Raw genomic sequence first — 16388 nt, 5'->3', positions numbered from 1 at the left:
TTTTTTTTTCACCCTCAGATTCTAGATTTTTAAATAGTTCTCGGCCAAATAATGGGTCTCATTGACTAAGCATGCGTATGCACAAATTTGTTCATAAAATGTGCATACGGACGTTTTAACTTACAAATGATGATTAAAAAAAAACCTTTCGTACAACAATTTATTTTAAATGTATGCAAAAACGTAAGAAAAACTTACACATACACAATAATCATGAACAAGGAAAAATATATAAAAAATATAACACGGATATATTATTATAGGGTTCTTTTTCCTTGTTCATGATTATTGCGCGTGTGTGTTTTTTTACGTTTTTGCATACATTTTTGTTGAATCATGATTTGTAAGTTAAAATGTCCGTACGCACATTTTACGAACAAATTTGTGCGTATGCATGCTTATTGAATGAGACCGTTTGTCCTGTCCTAACAAACTATACAGTACATCAATGTAAGCTTATTTATTCAGCTTTTAGATTATGTATACATTTCCATTTTAGATAATTGACTGTTTTTTGTACCAGGGTCACATATATATATATATATATATATATATATATATATATATATATATATATATATATATATATATATATATATATATATATATATATATATATATATATATATTATATATATATATATATATATATATATATATATATATATATATATATATATATATATATATATATATATATTTATATATATATATTTATATATATATTTATATATATATATATATTTATATATATATATTTATATATATATATATATTTATATATATATATATATTTATATTATATTATATTATATTTTATATATTTATATTATATTATATTTAATAATAATCAAATATAGGATAATAACATGTAGTATAGTATAAATATAGTAATTTCTACTTAAAAATGGGTAAAAAAACAGAATCATACCAGTTTTCCTCCAGTAGTACAGTATAGTACATACATTGCTGCCTTATTTATTATATATTTAGTCTCTCCACTGTATAATATCATGACATTTAACCTCAAACCTGAATGTTTCATTGGACTGTTGTTTATTCATTATCTTTCTCTCCCTTCCTGTCCTACAGAAACTTAAAGAAGGAGCTGAATGACATCCGATTTGAGTTCATGCCTGGCAGAGGTAAAAGCAACACACTTATTAGGGAAAAACATTCAAGGCAATACAATACATTTAGTATCAAAGTACTTTCAAGAGTACTTTCATGACTTTTAGGAAAACATTCAGTGTTGTAAACCATTTTTTTTTCTTTTTGCAGACACAGCTGATGGGGTTTCTCAAGAACTAGTCTCAGCTGGACTGGTAGATGGGAGAGATTTAGTTATAGGTAAGAAATACTAATCCGATTCTTTATATTTCTATAGTAACCACACTTTAAATATCTGATAGGGTTCAAAATGTTTGAAACCACATTATAAAATCTCTTTAAACCTTTCAATAAAATCCTTACTTTTTCTCTTTGTGTCTCTTTAAAAAAAAACATAGAAATTTTAAAGTAACTTTGTGTACCACTTCTCATACTGTTGCTTACCCTAAGGCCTTATCTCGATTTGGATAAAAGCGTCTGCTAAGTACAAAAAATGTAAACCAATTTAAAAGTGTTAGTATTTACAAAATAACTGTGTGACCCTGGACCACCTAACCAGTCATATGTCATACGGGTATATTTGTAGAAATAGGCAGCAATACGGATAGGTCAAATTATCAATTTTTATTTTATGCCAAAAATCATTAGGATATTAAATAAAGATTAGGTTCCATAAAGATATTTTGTAAAATTCCTACCATAAATATTTTAAAAACTTTATTGTAAAATAAAGTTTTTAAACTTTATTATTGTGAGTGGATGCAGTTACTAAGGACTTCTTTTGGACCAAGGCAAATTTCCCAATATTTTGATTTCTCTTTTTTTGCACCCTCAGCCAAATATTGTCCTATCCTAACAAACCATACATCAATAGAAAGCTTATTTATTCATCTTTCAGACTGATTTTGTGGTCCAGGGTCACGTATAACAAAAGGAATGAATGTTCATGTAAAATGCAAAAATATTTGATATAAAATAGAAGGTAAAATTCAAGATACTCTGTGTTGTCTATCTGTCTTATTTTATCTATCTTTAAGATATTTGCATATTTATAGGTCACTAAATTAAAAATAAATAAAATAATTATTGGATGACATGGATCGTAGCATAACATGCTATGGGTTTTGCTCAACCGCAACATTTCTAAAGCAGAATAGACAGGTTTTTGCAGAAATGGTTACTAAATTATAAAAATTCCAAAAATAAATGTTGCAATTTTTGTATCTACAGTTTAAAGGGGCGATAAATCGGCTCTTCTTATAGTTTTTAACTGTTGTCTGAGGTCTACATATGACATTCGCATGGTTTTTACATTCAAAAACATCAAAAGCAAGTAACAGACTATTTTGTAGCCTGGTTTTGAGGCTGATTATGAAGGGCATGCCACATTGAAGACTTGGACGTAAACAACTACAGCTATGATTGTATAGCTTTATTACCTGTCATTACATGTGGGGAATTGTTTTGAAAACCTTAAAGGAATATTCATTTTTTTTTAAAGAAAAATCCAGATAATTTACTCTCCATTATGTCATCCAAAATGTTGATGTCTTTCTTTGTTCAGTCGAGAAGAAATTATGTTTTTTGAGGAAAACATTGCAGGATTTTTCTCATTTTAATGGACTTTAATAGACACCAACAATTAACACTTAAATCAACGTAACAGTTTTTTTCAACAGAGTTTCAAAGGACTCTTAACGATCCCAAAAGAGGCATAAGGGTCTTATCTAGCAAAACGATTGTCATTTTTGACAATAAAAATAACAAATATACACTTTTAAACCACAACTTCTCGTCATGTAGATCCGGTCGTGATGCGCCAACGTGACCCCACGCAATACGTCATGACGTCAAGAGGTCACAGAGGATGAACGCGAAACTCCGACCCCAGTGTTTACAAGTGTGTTGAAAGAGGACCGTTCTTACGTTGTTGTATGTCAACTGATACTAATTAATGTCTTTGTGGCAGTTTATTGTTTACAATGGTCCGCAAATGTGCGTTTTATATATGTAACACGTGACCTCCCTACGTCACTACGCATTTACGTTAGGTCGCGCTGGACCAGACCTAGACGAAAAGTTGTGCTTTAAAAGTGTATATTTGTTATTTTTTTTGTCAAAAATGACAATCGTTTTGCTAGATAAGACCCTTATGCCTCATTTGGGATCGTTTATAGTCGTTTGAAACTCGACGTTTGAAAAAAAACTGTTACGTGTTGAGTTAAGTGTTAATTGTTGGTGTCCATTTAAAGTCCATTAAAATGAGAAAAATCCTGCAATGAGACTGAACAAAGAAAGACATCAACATTTTGGATGACATGGTGGTGTGTAAATTATCTGGATTTTTCTTTTAAGAAAATGGAATATTGCTTTAATGTGTAAATATAGCAGCCGATCACATATGAACCTGTGGGTGGGGCTACAAAAGCAGTCGTTGCTGGAGATGGTGTTAAAAATTTCTACAACATCATAAATTCCGACATTCCAGACTCTGCTGATTTCTTGGCTTGGTGCCAAAAACTGTTATATTTCAGTAACGAAGACTTTTTAATTCTGAAATCTCTTATATAACAAAAACTCAAGTTAAAATGTATACTTTCATTTACCGCTGCATTAAATGATGATTATGCTTAATGATGCTTAGTCATAGTTCAGCACAGTTTTAAGTCTCAACCTCTGTTTTGTGTCATTTCAGTGGCTGCTAATTTGCAGAAGATAGTCGAAGAACCTCATTCCAATAAAAATGTCACTTTTAAACTGGTGAGTGTTGGTTAATACCACTGTATTTTAAGGGTTAAGCCCTGTTTTGCTGTAACCTGACATGCACGCTGTGTTTTTCAGGCCTCTGGTGTTGAGGGCTCTGACATTCCTGATGATGTCAAACTCTTGGGATTCGCTCAGCTCAGCATTAATTAAACTTCAGCTCTGTGCGAGACCATGACTTGCCTACAAATGTGAAAACATACCAACACTAGCAACAGATTAACACATTGCTATATTTGCCCCTCTATTCATCACCCAAAAGAAACCACTGTTGCCAAAGAGAAAAGCACCATTGCGCCAACACACAGGAGTTCATGAAATGACTGAGTTGCACAATGTGAGATTCATCATAATTTGTAGGAATAAATTAAAATAAAGTTTACGATTTATGCATATACGTATGCAGTTATCATCACATCCAGATATAACCTTAATGTTGTTTTTTATATTTATACCTTTTTTTTTTCTTACTTTGCACAATCTGAACTCCCCTTAAAATGATTTTTGAATGCCTCTCTATTATAACTAAATATGGGGTGCATAGTGGGGAATGAAACACAATGATTCTTTATGGTGGAAATAAGTGACTGTGGTTATAAATGTTGTTTGCATGTACAGTACCTTTTCAATGCCTTTGAAAAGAAACGGCTAGATTTTTTTTCAGGAGCGCTTTGCATGCATTATTTACTTGGAAGGTTCATTCAAACAAACCTTTTTTCCATCATAGAGAATTTAACAGTTTGTTAATCTCAGATTTCAGGTTGATGTGCTCAACAACACAAGTAAGAAGACCCTGTCTCTGCTGTTGTACAGAGAGCCTGTTTTTGTTTTTTTTTACTTGGCTAGTGTTTGTACACCTACCAGATGTTTTGGTAATGCATATAAATCATATTATTGAAGAACTGCAGACAGTTGTAACTTTAAATATGAGAACCAGCTGTCAGTTTTGCTGGTCAAGTTTGGTTTATCTATTTAATGACACAATGTGCCCCTATGAACAACTTTAAGATGCCCCACCCTATTTTTTTATTTAATGTGTGCCGTCTAAACTGGGCATGTTTGCAGATGTTACCGTCTCATGCTGCTCTAAAACACTTGCCTTAATGTTTCACCATATCCTTTTACGTTTTCACAATAATTTGTGAATTGTAGTTTTAGATTTTCACATTATCTGTGAATTTCGTTCTTTTATAGGTGTTTTCTTTTTTGTTAGTGATTTGGAAAAAACATCAACAGTATGTGAGATAAAAATGAAACTCTGGTGTTTGGTTTGCTTTGCTCTGAAATTGAACTCTTTAAGTATTCATGTGTTTCTGATGTGGATGAACTTGATTGAGCTTGTTTGTAAATATTGTATTTTGCCATTGGTTTGATTTTATATGGGACGTTTCACTCATGGCCTTTGGTGTTCTTCATAAATAAGCTGATGGGAGGTGTCAGCTGCACAGACACATTGTGAGTCCTGCTGGTTTTTCTTTTTGTCCTTAGCTGCTAGATTTACAACAGGATCTAAGGTGGTGTATACACTATTTGTGATGCTTTAAAGTCCCCCTGTGGTCAAAAATGTTATGACTTATAACTCCTCTTTAACGCATGATAATAGCATTTGTAAAAGTTTTTTTCCAGGTGCAGTATTTTCTTCATGGTTTAAAACCGCTTGAATGTAACTACACCCTTGTCTCAATAGTATGCGTGGATCTATGAATAGGTGAATAATTCCTGGCCTCTACTCAATCACACCGCTCGGACCATAGATATGAATATGCTAATTAGACTTGCCACATAGACATATAAACAACAATAAAAAATGTATTTATATCACAGGGGGACTTGAACACAATCGCAATTTGTACTTATTTTGCGAGGTGGTTGCGTATAAATTTGTAAGACCAAATTCTTACTTTTTTGTACAATTTGGTTTTGCCCATGAAACGCTGGGTTTAGGGGTGAGTTATCATTATTATTTTTTTCTATTACAGTAATTGTACATTTTTGTAGAATTCACTTTATGTGAATAAGCCAAATCGCAAAATGAGTACAAGTTCCTATAAGATCATGTTGGTTGTTTTCAGCAGGTCTACCCTCAAGAGTTTCTAGTTGTTTACTACCCATAAAGGAAATGTTCCAGGGAGAGATGTAATTCAAATATATTTGTGAGAACTGGAATAATGTTGACATGTTATTAATACAAGTAGATTCTTTGTCAATCCACTCACTTAAAGGTGCAGTGTGTACATTTTAGCGGTATCTAGTGGTGAGGTTGCGAATTGCAACCAGTGGCTCTGTTCACTGCTCCTCGCTTTTCAAACGCATAGAAAAGCTATGGTAGCCACCATGTCATCTGACACCATGACATGTCAAACATGTCATCTTTGGAAACAACTTGGTAAAAAAAGTTTGTCCATTTAAGGGCTTCTGTAGAAGCATGGTGGCACAAAATGGCGACTTCCATGTAAGGGGACCCTCAGTGTATGTAGATAAAAACGTCTCATTCTGTGGTAATAAAAACATAACGGTTCATTATGAAAGGTCTTTATACACCCCTGCTAATATAGTTTTGTATATTATTTTGCATTTCTGTCCAGAGATCCTTCTAAAAATTACACACTGCACCTTTAAATAGAAGTATTTGACTTGATATTAATCTCAGAACAAATGATACAAAGCTGTCACTGGGACGGTACCCTTTTAAAAGGTCCTAAATTCACTATTTAGGTACAGATATATACGTACGTTTGGTACCAGCTATGTCCCTCTGATGTACTTATATGCCCTCTATAGGTGCAAATATGTACTATTTGAAAGCGTACCACCTCAGTGACAGCTTTTGTACCTTTTTTAGAAAGTGTAGAAAAAATTATACTTAGAGTTATTAAACATTTAAAGCCTTGTTTGCTCAATTTTATAGTTTTATTTGGAAGAATTCAAAAGACAATTGGCATAGGATTAAGAAATTTATGGAAAACATTTAACTCACTATAGTGTTGCGGCAAATTTAATATGAATGCTTCTTATCATAACCACTAATCTTGTAGACTGTGTGGTCACAACAAATCTGGCCATTAAATGAAATGCAATTATAATGCTTGCATCATCATAAATTAGGCCTACATTATAAACATTAAGGATCCTTTACAATATACAAACTAGAAATTCAACAAATAATCATAATTAAGTACTTCTGTTATTATAGATTATAAGAAATATAAATATAAATTTAGGGCTTTATATTTACCATTTAATTTGCCAAACTTGTTTAAATGCAGACCATGGGACAGTGTACAGACAGCTCTTACAGTAAGTGCAGTGTAAGCAATAAAAAATGAAAAGCCAAAAAACTGCATAAAATCAATTTACATTTTTTTGTTTATATTTTACAACTTTATGTCCAACTTTCTGCTGCTTGTTTTGAATTTGTTTTCTTAAATGCTTAAAACAAACCAAAACAATGGCCACAATTAAATGCTGAATATATTTCATATTTTGAATATATTTTTATTGCCACAGTAAAAGAAGGGAGTGGATGGTCACTGCTATTGTCTAAATATTGTGCCCGACCCCTAAACATATCAAAACTGTTTAAACCACAATACTGAGACCACCTTAACTAAAAAGAAATGACTTTCTGTGAAAGTGGTTTAGCTTTATGTTTCAAAGTCCCTTCAGATTTACAACTGTGTTGTAACCTGCACAGACGCACACACACAACACGTTGTAGTGCACATCATAATATATCAAAAGTGATCCCTTCTGGACAAAAACAATTATCAAAGAAATTCTAATCGAGTTCATGGTTATAAATAAAATTGTATTGGTTTTCATAGAAACTATAATGGTCTCCGAATCTATTCTGGTAATGTGTTGGGTTCCATTGGTGGGATGATATCTGGCAAAACTATAGAGATGGCTTTCAGATCTTAGAGTCCAGTTTCAGTAGATCCCTCTCCCCGTAAGGAAATTAAGGAAATCACTAAATCTCAATCCATGTTGTAAATTGACACTTCCCATCATCTCTGTATCTGCCTTGTGGTTGATGTGAAGACAGCAGGCAGGAGACAAAGTCATGTAAGTAACATAAAGATGATTTATTGAATAATTTTAGTTACATTTTCAACACCATTTAATCTTACTGGTATAAGACCCAAAACACACGAGATCAGTGTTACACATCTAGGGACTTTAAAACGACTTAAAATGATTTCAAGTAAGACAAAATTAGCATAAAAATAAGCTACATAATAAATGTTTAGCCTATTTATACCACAATGTGTAATATTTTATTGGGTAAAGTGGTAAAGGGAATAAATTACTATAGTATTTACTATAATAAACTCTTATATATTATAGTATCTTATATTATATTAGTTTAGTTACTATTGTATAGTATTTGCTATGGTTTAAAACAATATGGGGCAGTTTCCTGGACAAGGATTATTTTAAGCCATGACTAGGCCTAAGTTTAATTAAGAAATATCACTAGTTTTAACAAACATGCATTACTAAAAACATTACTTACATGTGCATTTTGAGGCAAAACATATGGCGCTGATGTATTTTAAGATATGTCAATGCAAGTAGTTTTCAGTTTGGACAGCTCTTAAATTTATTTTAGGACTTAATCCCTGTCTCGGAAAACCGCCCCTATATTTAGGCTACTACAGTTTATGGAACAGAATTAGTAAACTAGTATATTAAAGTAGTATATTTAAGTGTAATTACTATAGTACAGTATTTGCTATAGTAAGGTTCAAAAACACTTTTTATTACAGTTTACAGTACAATTTATTTCTGTAGTAATAGTATTACCGTTTCATCGGACGCACGAGCGGTGACGAGATACGCGTTTGGTCCGAACTTTACTTCCGGTTTCAGTTTTTTAAATGATAGTTGCTAAACTGAACTCTTTAACAAATACCTCGTCGAAAATAACAAATGTTTGGTTTCCTAGGTAATCTACGTGTTGTTTATTTTACTTGTTATATCAATAAACTACTTTTAAAGTACTTTGTTGTTTTTATTCTTAGCTGAGTTTACCGGAAGTTACGTGTGGGCCACGAAAGCAGCTACTGGTAAAACCGTCTACATTATAGTATAATTACAGTACTGTAACAATTTTTACCCTATACTGTAATGTTTGAAAACACTGTAGTATTACAGTATTTTATACTCTATCAGTAAATACTGTAGTTTTTTTATGTGCCCTATGACTGTAACAATTTAATGAGTTTCTAAGAGCTGATTATTGATTTGTAATAGTAACCTATGTATTTATATTGTGTTTTCAGGGATTATGAATCAACACTGGTTTATCTCTAATCTCATCCATATCACAGAGTAACAGATAAGTGCTTGCAGATCTGAACGTGGACTTGTGACACGTTTAAAAATTAATTTCTCTCCTGTGTTTTAACCGCGACCCGTCACTGATCCTCGGACGGCCAGGAAAGATGATCGACTTCGGGCAGATCCTTGAGTCTGTCGGTGAGTTTGGGGCGTTTCAGAAGCGTTTGCTGGTGGCGGTATGTCTCCCCAACATCTTCACAGCTTTCCACATGTTTAGTCAGATGTTCACCGCTATCACATTCCCACACAACTGCAACACCAGCTGGATCTTAGAGAGGGGTCCGAACCTGACCCATGAGAAACAGATCAACCTCACCGTCCCTCTGGACAGGAATGGAGAATATGAGAGCTGTCAGATGTTCACACCTGTCAATCTTGATCTGGATGTTATTGAAGCTTATGGGATAAACACAACAACATCATGTACTGACGGATGGGTTCACAAAGCACCAGAGGGGAGCAAAACTCTTATTACTGAGGTACAGTCTGTTTGATGATAACATGTTTAATATGATTGACTGGTGGTGTGTAAAATGAAATGACACTTGTACATACACTACCATACCGTTTTAGAAAACCTATTCATTCTTGATTTATATTTTGTATATTTTAGAATAATCTCAAAACTATGAAATACTGTAACATAAATTATGCAATTATTAAACGTATCCAAAAGCATTGAAAATAAACTTTATTCTATTAGGGGTGTCACAGTATACCGGTATAAAAAATAACCATGATAATAAAAAAACATGATCACGGATATCGTATTAAATGTGTAGGATGTGCAAGGATCTTTTGACAGAAATGCAATATAATACACATAACTATATTATCAGTGGCGTATAGACCTTACATAATGCACTCTATTGTTTTTATTACCTTAGAATGAGCCGCTTTATCTACATACACCGCAGGTCTCCTTATGAAAGTCGCCGTCATGTTTCTACAAAGCGTGCCGCACAAGCCCTGAAAAGTGAAGCCAAAACGTCTCGATCGCCCCCCAGTGACAAGTCCCAGTATAGGTCATAAACCCCGCCTCCCCCAAGTTTTTCAAAAGGACTTGAGACCAACTAAACGATTTAATTACACTTCAATTACCTTTTTTAAAGCTGGTTTCTGTCATTTACTCTAGTTTTTATCACGCTGATGTAAATTCAAGTGTTTGTTTTTAAAATAAGTTTGTTTTTAGTTAGTTATTTAATGCTATAAAAACGCTGGTGTCACGTCATGATTGACAGCTGTCATATGCGCATTCTGCGTGAGCGAGGGCGGGGCCTTGATTTCGCTGCTTTACTCCCTGCTCACTACTGCGCAGGACTGGTCCCGAAACTGCTACTGCGCAGACTCAAGACCAAAGATGTCAGCGCCATCCATCTTTTTTACAGTCTATGGTTTCTACAGTAGCTCTAAACAGAAAAAAATTGTTCTATAAAGCGCGTATCATCCCTACGTTGTCTTAGACGACACATGTTTGTCCTGTGGTGGCTACCGTAGCGTATGTTATCGTTTCGAAATTGAGGTTGGTTGCAATTCACAATCTCACCACTAGATTCCGCTAAAAACCCACAATGGACCTTTGTTACTGCACATGAAAATGTGACTAATACGTCGAAATAGATGCCGCAATAATTTTCTATGCGAGTTCTTTTGGGCATGATACTGTAATCATGTAGTATATAAGGCTGATATCATGACAGCCCTAGTTGTATAACATCACCTTCAGTGTAGTCACCCTTAGACTAGTTTGCAGAAATGTACACTTTGCATTTTATCAAGCAGCTTCTTGATGCCTCAGCTTGAAATGTTTTTTAACTTTATTGAAATAATTTCCATTTGTTCTAATTATAGGCCTGTATTGGCTGCTTTTCTTTAATTAAGGCATTAATTTCAAAAAGTTGTGTTGATATAGTTTCAAGAAATGTTATCATTTCATACCTAACCTTTGTACTATAGTACTCCAGTTTACTTGCAGCTAGATAGCACAGCTACATTTGTAGCATTTGTGAATTTATGCTTGAAATATTACTTATTATTGTTACTAAAATATAAAGTGTTATCCATCTCACATGAGTCATTTGCACAGTTTTTGTTTTAGCATGTTATTATTTTTCTCCTTATTTTATCATAGTTTGACCTAGTGTGTGAAAATAGGATTTTTAATGAGGCATCTCAGTCCATCTACATGGCTGGTCTTCTTATTGGCGCTCTACTGTTTGGGCCAATGGCAGACAAGTACGTGTAGAGTTCAATCCCTGATCAACATGATATTGATACAGCTGTGATTACATTGGAACAACAAAGGAAAGAAATCATTCAGGTCTGTTTTGTTTTCAAATCTTTATTATATTTTCCTAACTGGGATTGTTGACATATTTTCTTGACACAGGTACGGCAGGCGGTTTGTTACTCTGCTGTCCTTGTTACTGCAGTTTGTATTTGGGGTGGGAGTAGCATTTTCCCCCAACATCTATGTCTACATAGCTCTCCGCTTTGTGGTGGGCACCACCATATCAGGGATCTCAATCAACACTTTTGTTCTGGGTAACATATGTGGCTCCTTTTAATGCCAGTACAGTACATAGAACCTTTTGCTATACTTTATTTATAAACTGTACATTTCTCATATATTTTTTAGGATCCGAGTGGTGTGGTTCATCTAAGCGGGCACTTTTTACCATATTTTCCCACTGCTTTGTTGCCATTGGTCAGATGTTGCTGTCCGGTGTGGCCTACGGGATCCGAAATTGGAGGATTTTACAGCTTGTTCTCTCTGCACCAGTTGGACTTTTAGTTGTTTATTACTGGTAAGGGTTATTACAGATTCTTGTTTGACACTGTATATCACTTCACACCAAAAATAAGTTTTTCTCCAGGTGTTGCAGAAAAAAAATGGTCCCTTACTGTCACTGGGGCTGTACTGTCCCTTTCAAGAAGTACACCTTTGCACAAAATTTCATATTAGTACCTCAGAGGTACATATTAGTACTACCCCAGTGACAGCTTGGGATCATTCTTTAACCACATTTTTCGAAATACATATCAGATTGTCCTTTGTATATATGTCAGGATACTTCCAGAATCAGCTCGATGGCTTCTGACCCAGGGAAAACAGGAGAGGGCCAAGAAGGAGATCTTGAATGCTGCCAGAATCAATGGCAGGACAGTACCAGAAAATCTGCTCAACAAGGTGCTTTGATTACAAACTGTATAATAAACAAACCACTAATGCTTTATTTATTTTGAGCATTTAAATGATAAACTAACATGATTTGATTCTTTATCAGATGGAGGCAGAAAACACAAGCAAAACAGGCACCATGTTGGATCTGTTTCGTGTGGGTTACTTGAGAAAGAGAGCTCTCATCATGTGCTACATGTGGTGAGTTTGAAAGCATTTTAGACATTGTTGGAAATGTTTACACCTGTTATATAGCCAAGAAGACCCAAATAAACTTTTATTAGTGTTAGCCAAGTTTTCCTTACAAGGACTTGTAAGGAAAGCTGTAATAATGAATGTATTACACATTCTCTTTAATATTGCAATTGTGATTACATTAACATTCAAAAACATATAGGTTATGCAAAAATACAATATTTTTGGTTTGTTATATCGACCTTTTCATGAAATAGCAGCAGATATGTTGATGGTTTGAAACTGATAAAAATGGCTGATAAATGATACATCTCTGGTACAGTAAATGTTATGAAGAATGTTATGTTAAAGGAAAACACCACAGTTTTTAATATTTTACTATGTTCTTACCTAAACGTAGACAAATAAATACATAACTATCTTTTACAATGTATGCACTTAATCTTTGTACAGCGCGTCGTGAATGTGTTAGCATTTAGCCTAGCCCCATTCATTCCTTAGGATCCAAACAGGGATGAATTTAGAAGCCACCAAACACTTCCATGTTTTCCCTATTAAGACACTTAGATGAGTAGTTAAGTATGGTGGCACAAAATAAAACGTGACGATTTTTGAAAGTGGATAAAAAATGGGAACTATATTGTATGGTGGAAGAGCACTTAATTTGCAGCACTTCGACCTCAGGTGCAGTAATATTGACGAAACTTTGAGCGAGAGGGGGAGGAGTCAGGAGTGATATATAGTTCTCATTTTGATCTACTTAAAAAATCACCACGTTTTATTTTGTGCCACCATACTTACTCGTGTAATTACTCATGTAACAGTCTTTAAATAGGGAAAACATGGAAGTGTTTGGTGGCTCCTTAATTCATCCCTGTTTGGATCCTAAGGAATTAATGGGGCTAGGCTAAATACTAACACATTCACGACGCGCTGTACAAAGATGAAGTGCACGCATTAAAAAAAGATAGGTGTGTATTAATTCGTCTAAGTTGAGGTAAGAACAAAGTAAAATATTGAAAAACATTGGTGTTTTCCTTTAACAAAACAGCTTTGTCATTGTATTATCAATGTAATGGAAAAGCAGCTGAAGCTGAACTCGAACAGCAGAACCTTTATCATTTATCTGTTTATGTTATCATAGGTTTGTGACAAGCCTGGTTTACTATGGAGTCAGTTTGAACGTGGGGAACTTTGGCCTGGACATTTACCTGACTCAGCTCATCTTTGGCATTGCAGAGTTTCCTGCCCGTCTAAGCTGTTACCCTCTCATTGAGCGTTTTGGACGGAGGATTTGCCAGGGTGGCGTGCTGATCCTCGGAGGCATTGCATGCCTTGTTATTCCTGCTATACCAGCAAGTATGCAAGTAACTAAGTTAATGTAGAACCAGGTATATTACTAAAGAATAAAGGTTAAAACATGGTCGAGTACATCTCCACCCAACACTTTCCTGTCTACTCTTTCCCAACTGATTACTGCCCAAATAAAGGCCAAAAAGCTTAAAAAAAACCTTACTTATAAACTTAAAAATAAAAACTAAATTATAATAATAATTTGTTAATTCTGAAAAAAGATTAAATATAATATAAAAAGATATAAAAAATATATAAATGTATAATTTATTGTCCTTCAATGCACATTCTACAAAACTAAATATTGAAATGACAGTAGTACTTTGAAGCATTGTTGAATTACATTAGCAGGACATCATTAGATCATTATTGGTTGTGGCACAGTATGTGATGGAGATGTGTAAAGTTGTGTGTGTGTTTTCTCAGAGTACCCTATAGCTGTTACTGTGATGGCAGTGGTTGGGAAGTTCTCCCTCGCTGCAGCCTTCTCTATAGTTTATGTGTACACTGCTGAATTGTACCCAACTGTGGTCAGGTATTGAAATTATTCGTCATTTAAATTAACCTTGCATTAATTTGTGCATTTGTCTATTTTTAATATTATTCTTCAACTCTCTCGTGTAGGCAAAATGGGGTGGGACTAAACTCCATGTGTGCACGTATTGCTGGGATTCTCGCTCCTTTGATCGGCTTGTTGGATGTGTATCATCCATCTATTCCAATGGTCATATTCGGTTCTCTTCCTTTTTTGGGTGGAGCACTGACCTATCTGCTCCCAGAGACACGTAACACTGAACTTCAGGACCACACGGAAGTTCACACGGATAAGAGCACGTGCGTTTATATTTTTATTTGTTTTATAAAATGTTTAATTTGACTTATCGTGATGCAAGTTTTTATTAAAAATGCCTGTGCCAAATGGGAACAACATATTTGTGACCATGTCTGTGAAATCCATAATCTAAAGTTTGATTTCAGTCATTGATTTTAATATTTGCCATGGCCTTACTCAGTCAATATTAAAGACAGCAAGGTAATGGGTTGCACTAAATACTAAGGTGTAAAATTTGCAATACTAGATTAAAGACTAAAGCATTTCCTTTATTTCCATCCACAGGGAATCAAAGAAGGCAGTTATTAAAAGTGGACTAAATCTGGAGCAAGAGACAAAATTATGAGATTTATACTTTGTATTTAAAATGTTAAGCCATTTTCATAGTTTTTCAATGATGTGTATTTTTATTGATAAACTGGTGAAGATAAACAGCAGTATGACTGTTTACCTTTAATGTTTCAGGAAACATGTTTGTAATATTTTATAGATTAAAATACATTTTTTGTTGAATCTTGCATCGTTTTTAATCCTCATTCTTTCTTAATATAAAATGTTAAGAAAGAGACGATTTCTTCATAAACATTCCTATTGCATTGTGTTTACATACTGAAAATCTGAACACACTGAAAAGACTTTCATGTTTTTTCTTTTGAATACTATACCAGTTATTAAGCAGTTCAGCAAATAAAATGAGAGGCAACATCTTGATTTTAAATCTTTATGAGCTTTTCTGAATTATTTAGGTATGTTGAACCAGATACAGTATGTAAAATATATGATTTGCTGTTTTTGACTAGCCTAGAAATCTAGACGCACCCTAGCGGCCGCAAAATATATTTGCTGCCAGGGTTTAGTCTAGGCACTCACAATACACTTAACCGGTCCAAAAACCAAATTTTGGTCAGGCCAATCACATCGTGTGTAGCGTCTGTGGGGCGGGCTTAACATGATGACGACAGAGCTGCAACGGTTCCTACTTGAAAACAGAGAATGGCTGCTGCTGCTGGCGAACAGCTATCTTTTGAAGCGGCTTTGGCCGCGACTCTGGAGGACTTAGACTTATGTTTTTCTTTGAGAGAAGAGCAAATAAACCCTACTGAAGTCCTTTTTAAGCAAGAAAGATGTGTTTGGAGTTTTGCCGACTGGTTACGGTAACTACGTCACCTTCTTCGTTGCTCTGATCCATCATAGCGCTATCCTATTGCGTGCAGTGGCATTTTGAGGAACAACCTTATATCCCGCCCCTTGCATTGAGCCGTTTGTGTGAAGAGTTGCCAGACCTTACATCTTGATGTAGGTCTGGCTAACCAGGCTAGTTTTTGACAGCAACACCATAAACAATTAAAAATATCTTGAATAATACTGATTTATTGTTACAGTTTTATAAAATCACCAGTTGAGTTTTTGTTAAGTTCTCACACTTGAATCTCAATGTACCAAAACCATAAAAACATAATCATTACTATTTGCCCACACATAACAGTTTGTTGAAGATGATAGACCATAAACTTGTTGATTGGCTTTAAATGATATCAGTGCAGTAGCCAGCGATCTTTATGTTGTTGATGTCCAAAGCCCTCATCATAGTTGCCCTTCGTCTTGAAGAGC

At 34.3% G+C, this 16388-nt stretch overlaps 2 protein-coding genes across 3 annotated transcripts in view; both read left to right on the top strand.

Annotated features, from left to right (window-relative positions):
* Positions 1–5324, top strand: part of oxsr1b (oxidative stress responsive kinase 1b) — a 56181-nt gene extending 50857 nt beyond the window's left edge. For both annotated transcript variants that reach the window (XM_065258112.1, XM_065258113.1), the window contains 4 exons: positions 1093–1145; positions 1282–1350; positions 3806–3870; positions 3952–5324. In XM_065258112.1, the coding sequence (XP_065114184.1) occupies positions 1093–1145; positions 1282–1350; positions 3806–3870; positions 3952–4026 (262 nt within the window). In that variant the 3' untranslated portion in view covers positions 4027–5324. The remainder of the gene's footprint in view (positions 1–1092; positions 1146–1281; positions 1351–3805; positions 3871–3951) is intronic.
* A 2440-nt stretch (positions 5325–7764) lies between these two features.
* slc22a13b (solute carrier family 22 member 13b) lies at positions 7765–16312 on the top strand. The gene is made up of 10 exons (XM_065258114.2): positions 7765–9695; positions 11348–11451; positions 11606–11760; positions 11855–12023; positions 12286–12406; positions 12504–12598; positions 13737–13951; positions 14372–14480; positions 14570–14779; positions 15063–16312. The coding sequence occupies exons 1-10, from the start codon at positions 9321–9323 to the stop codon at positions 15121–15123; spliced, it is 1614 nt and encodes a 537-aa protein (XP_065114186.1). The 5' UTR covers positions 7765–9320; the 3' UTR covers positions 15124–16312.
* Positions 16313–16388: the final 76 nt, after the last annotated feature.

Source organism: Paramisgurnus dabryanus, chromosome 22 (genome assembly GCF_030506205.2).
Source record: "Paramisgurnus dabryanus chromosome 22, PD_genome_1.1, whole genome shotgun sequence".
Classification (NCBI taxonomy): domain Eukaryota; kingdom Metazoa; phylum Chordata; class Actinopteri; order Cypriniformes; family Cobitidae; genus Paramisgurnus; species Paramisgurnus dabryanus.
The sequence above is the reverse complement of the archived record's forward strand: the minus strand, read 5'-3'. Positions and strand labels throughout refer to the sequence as shown.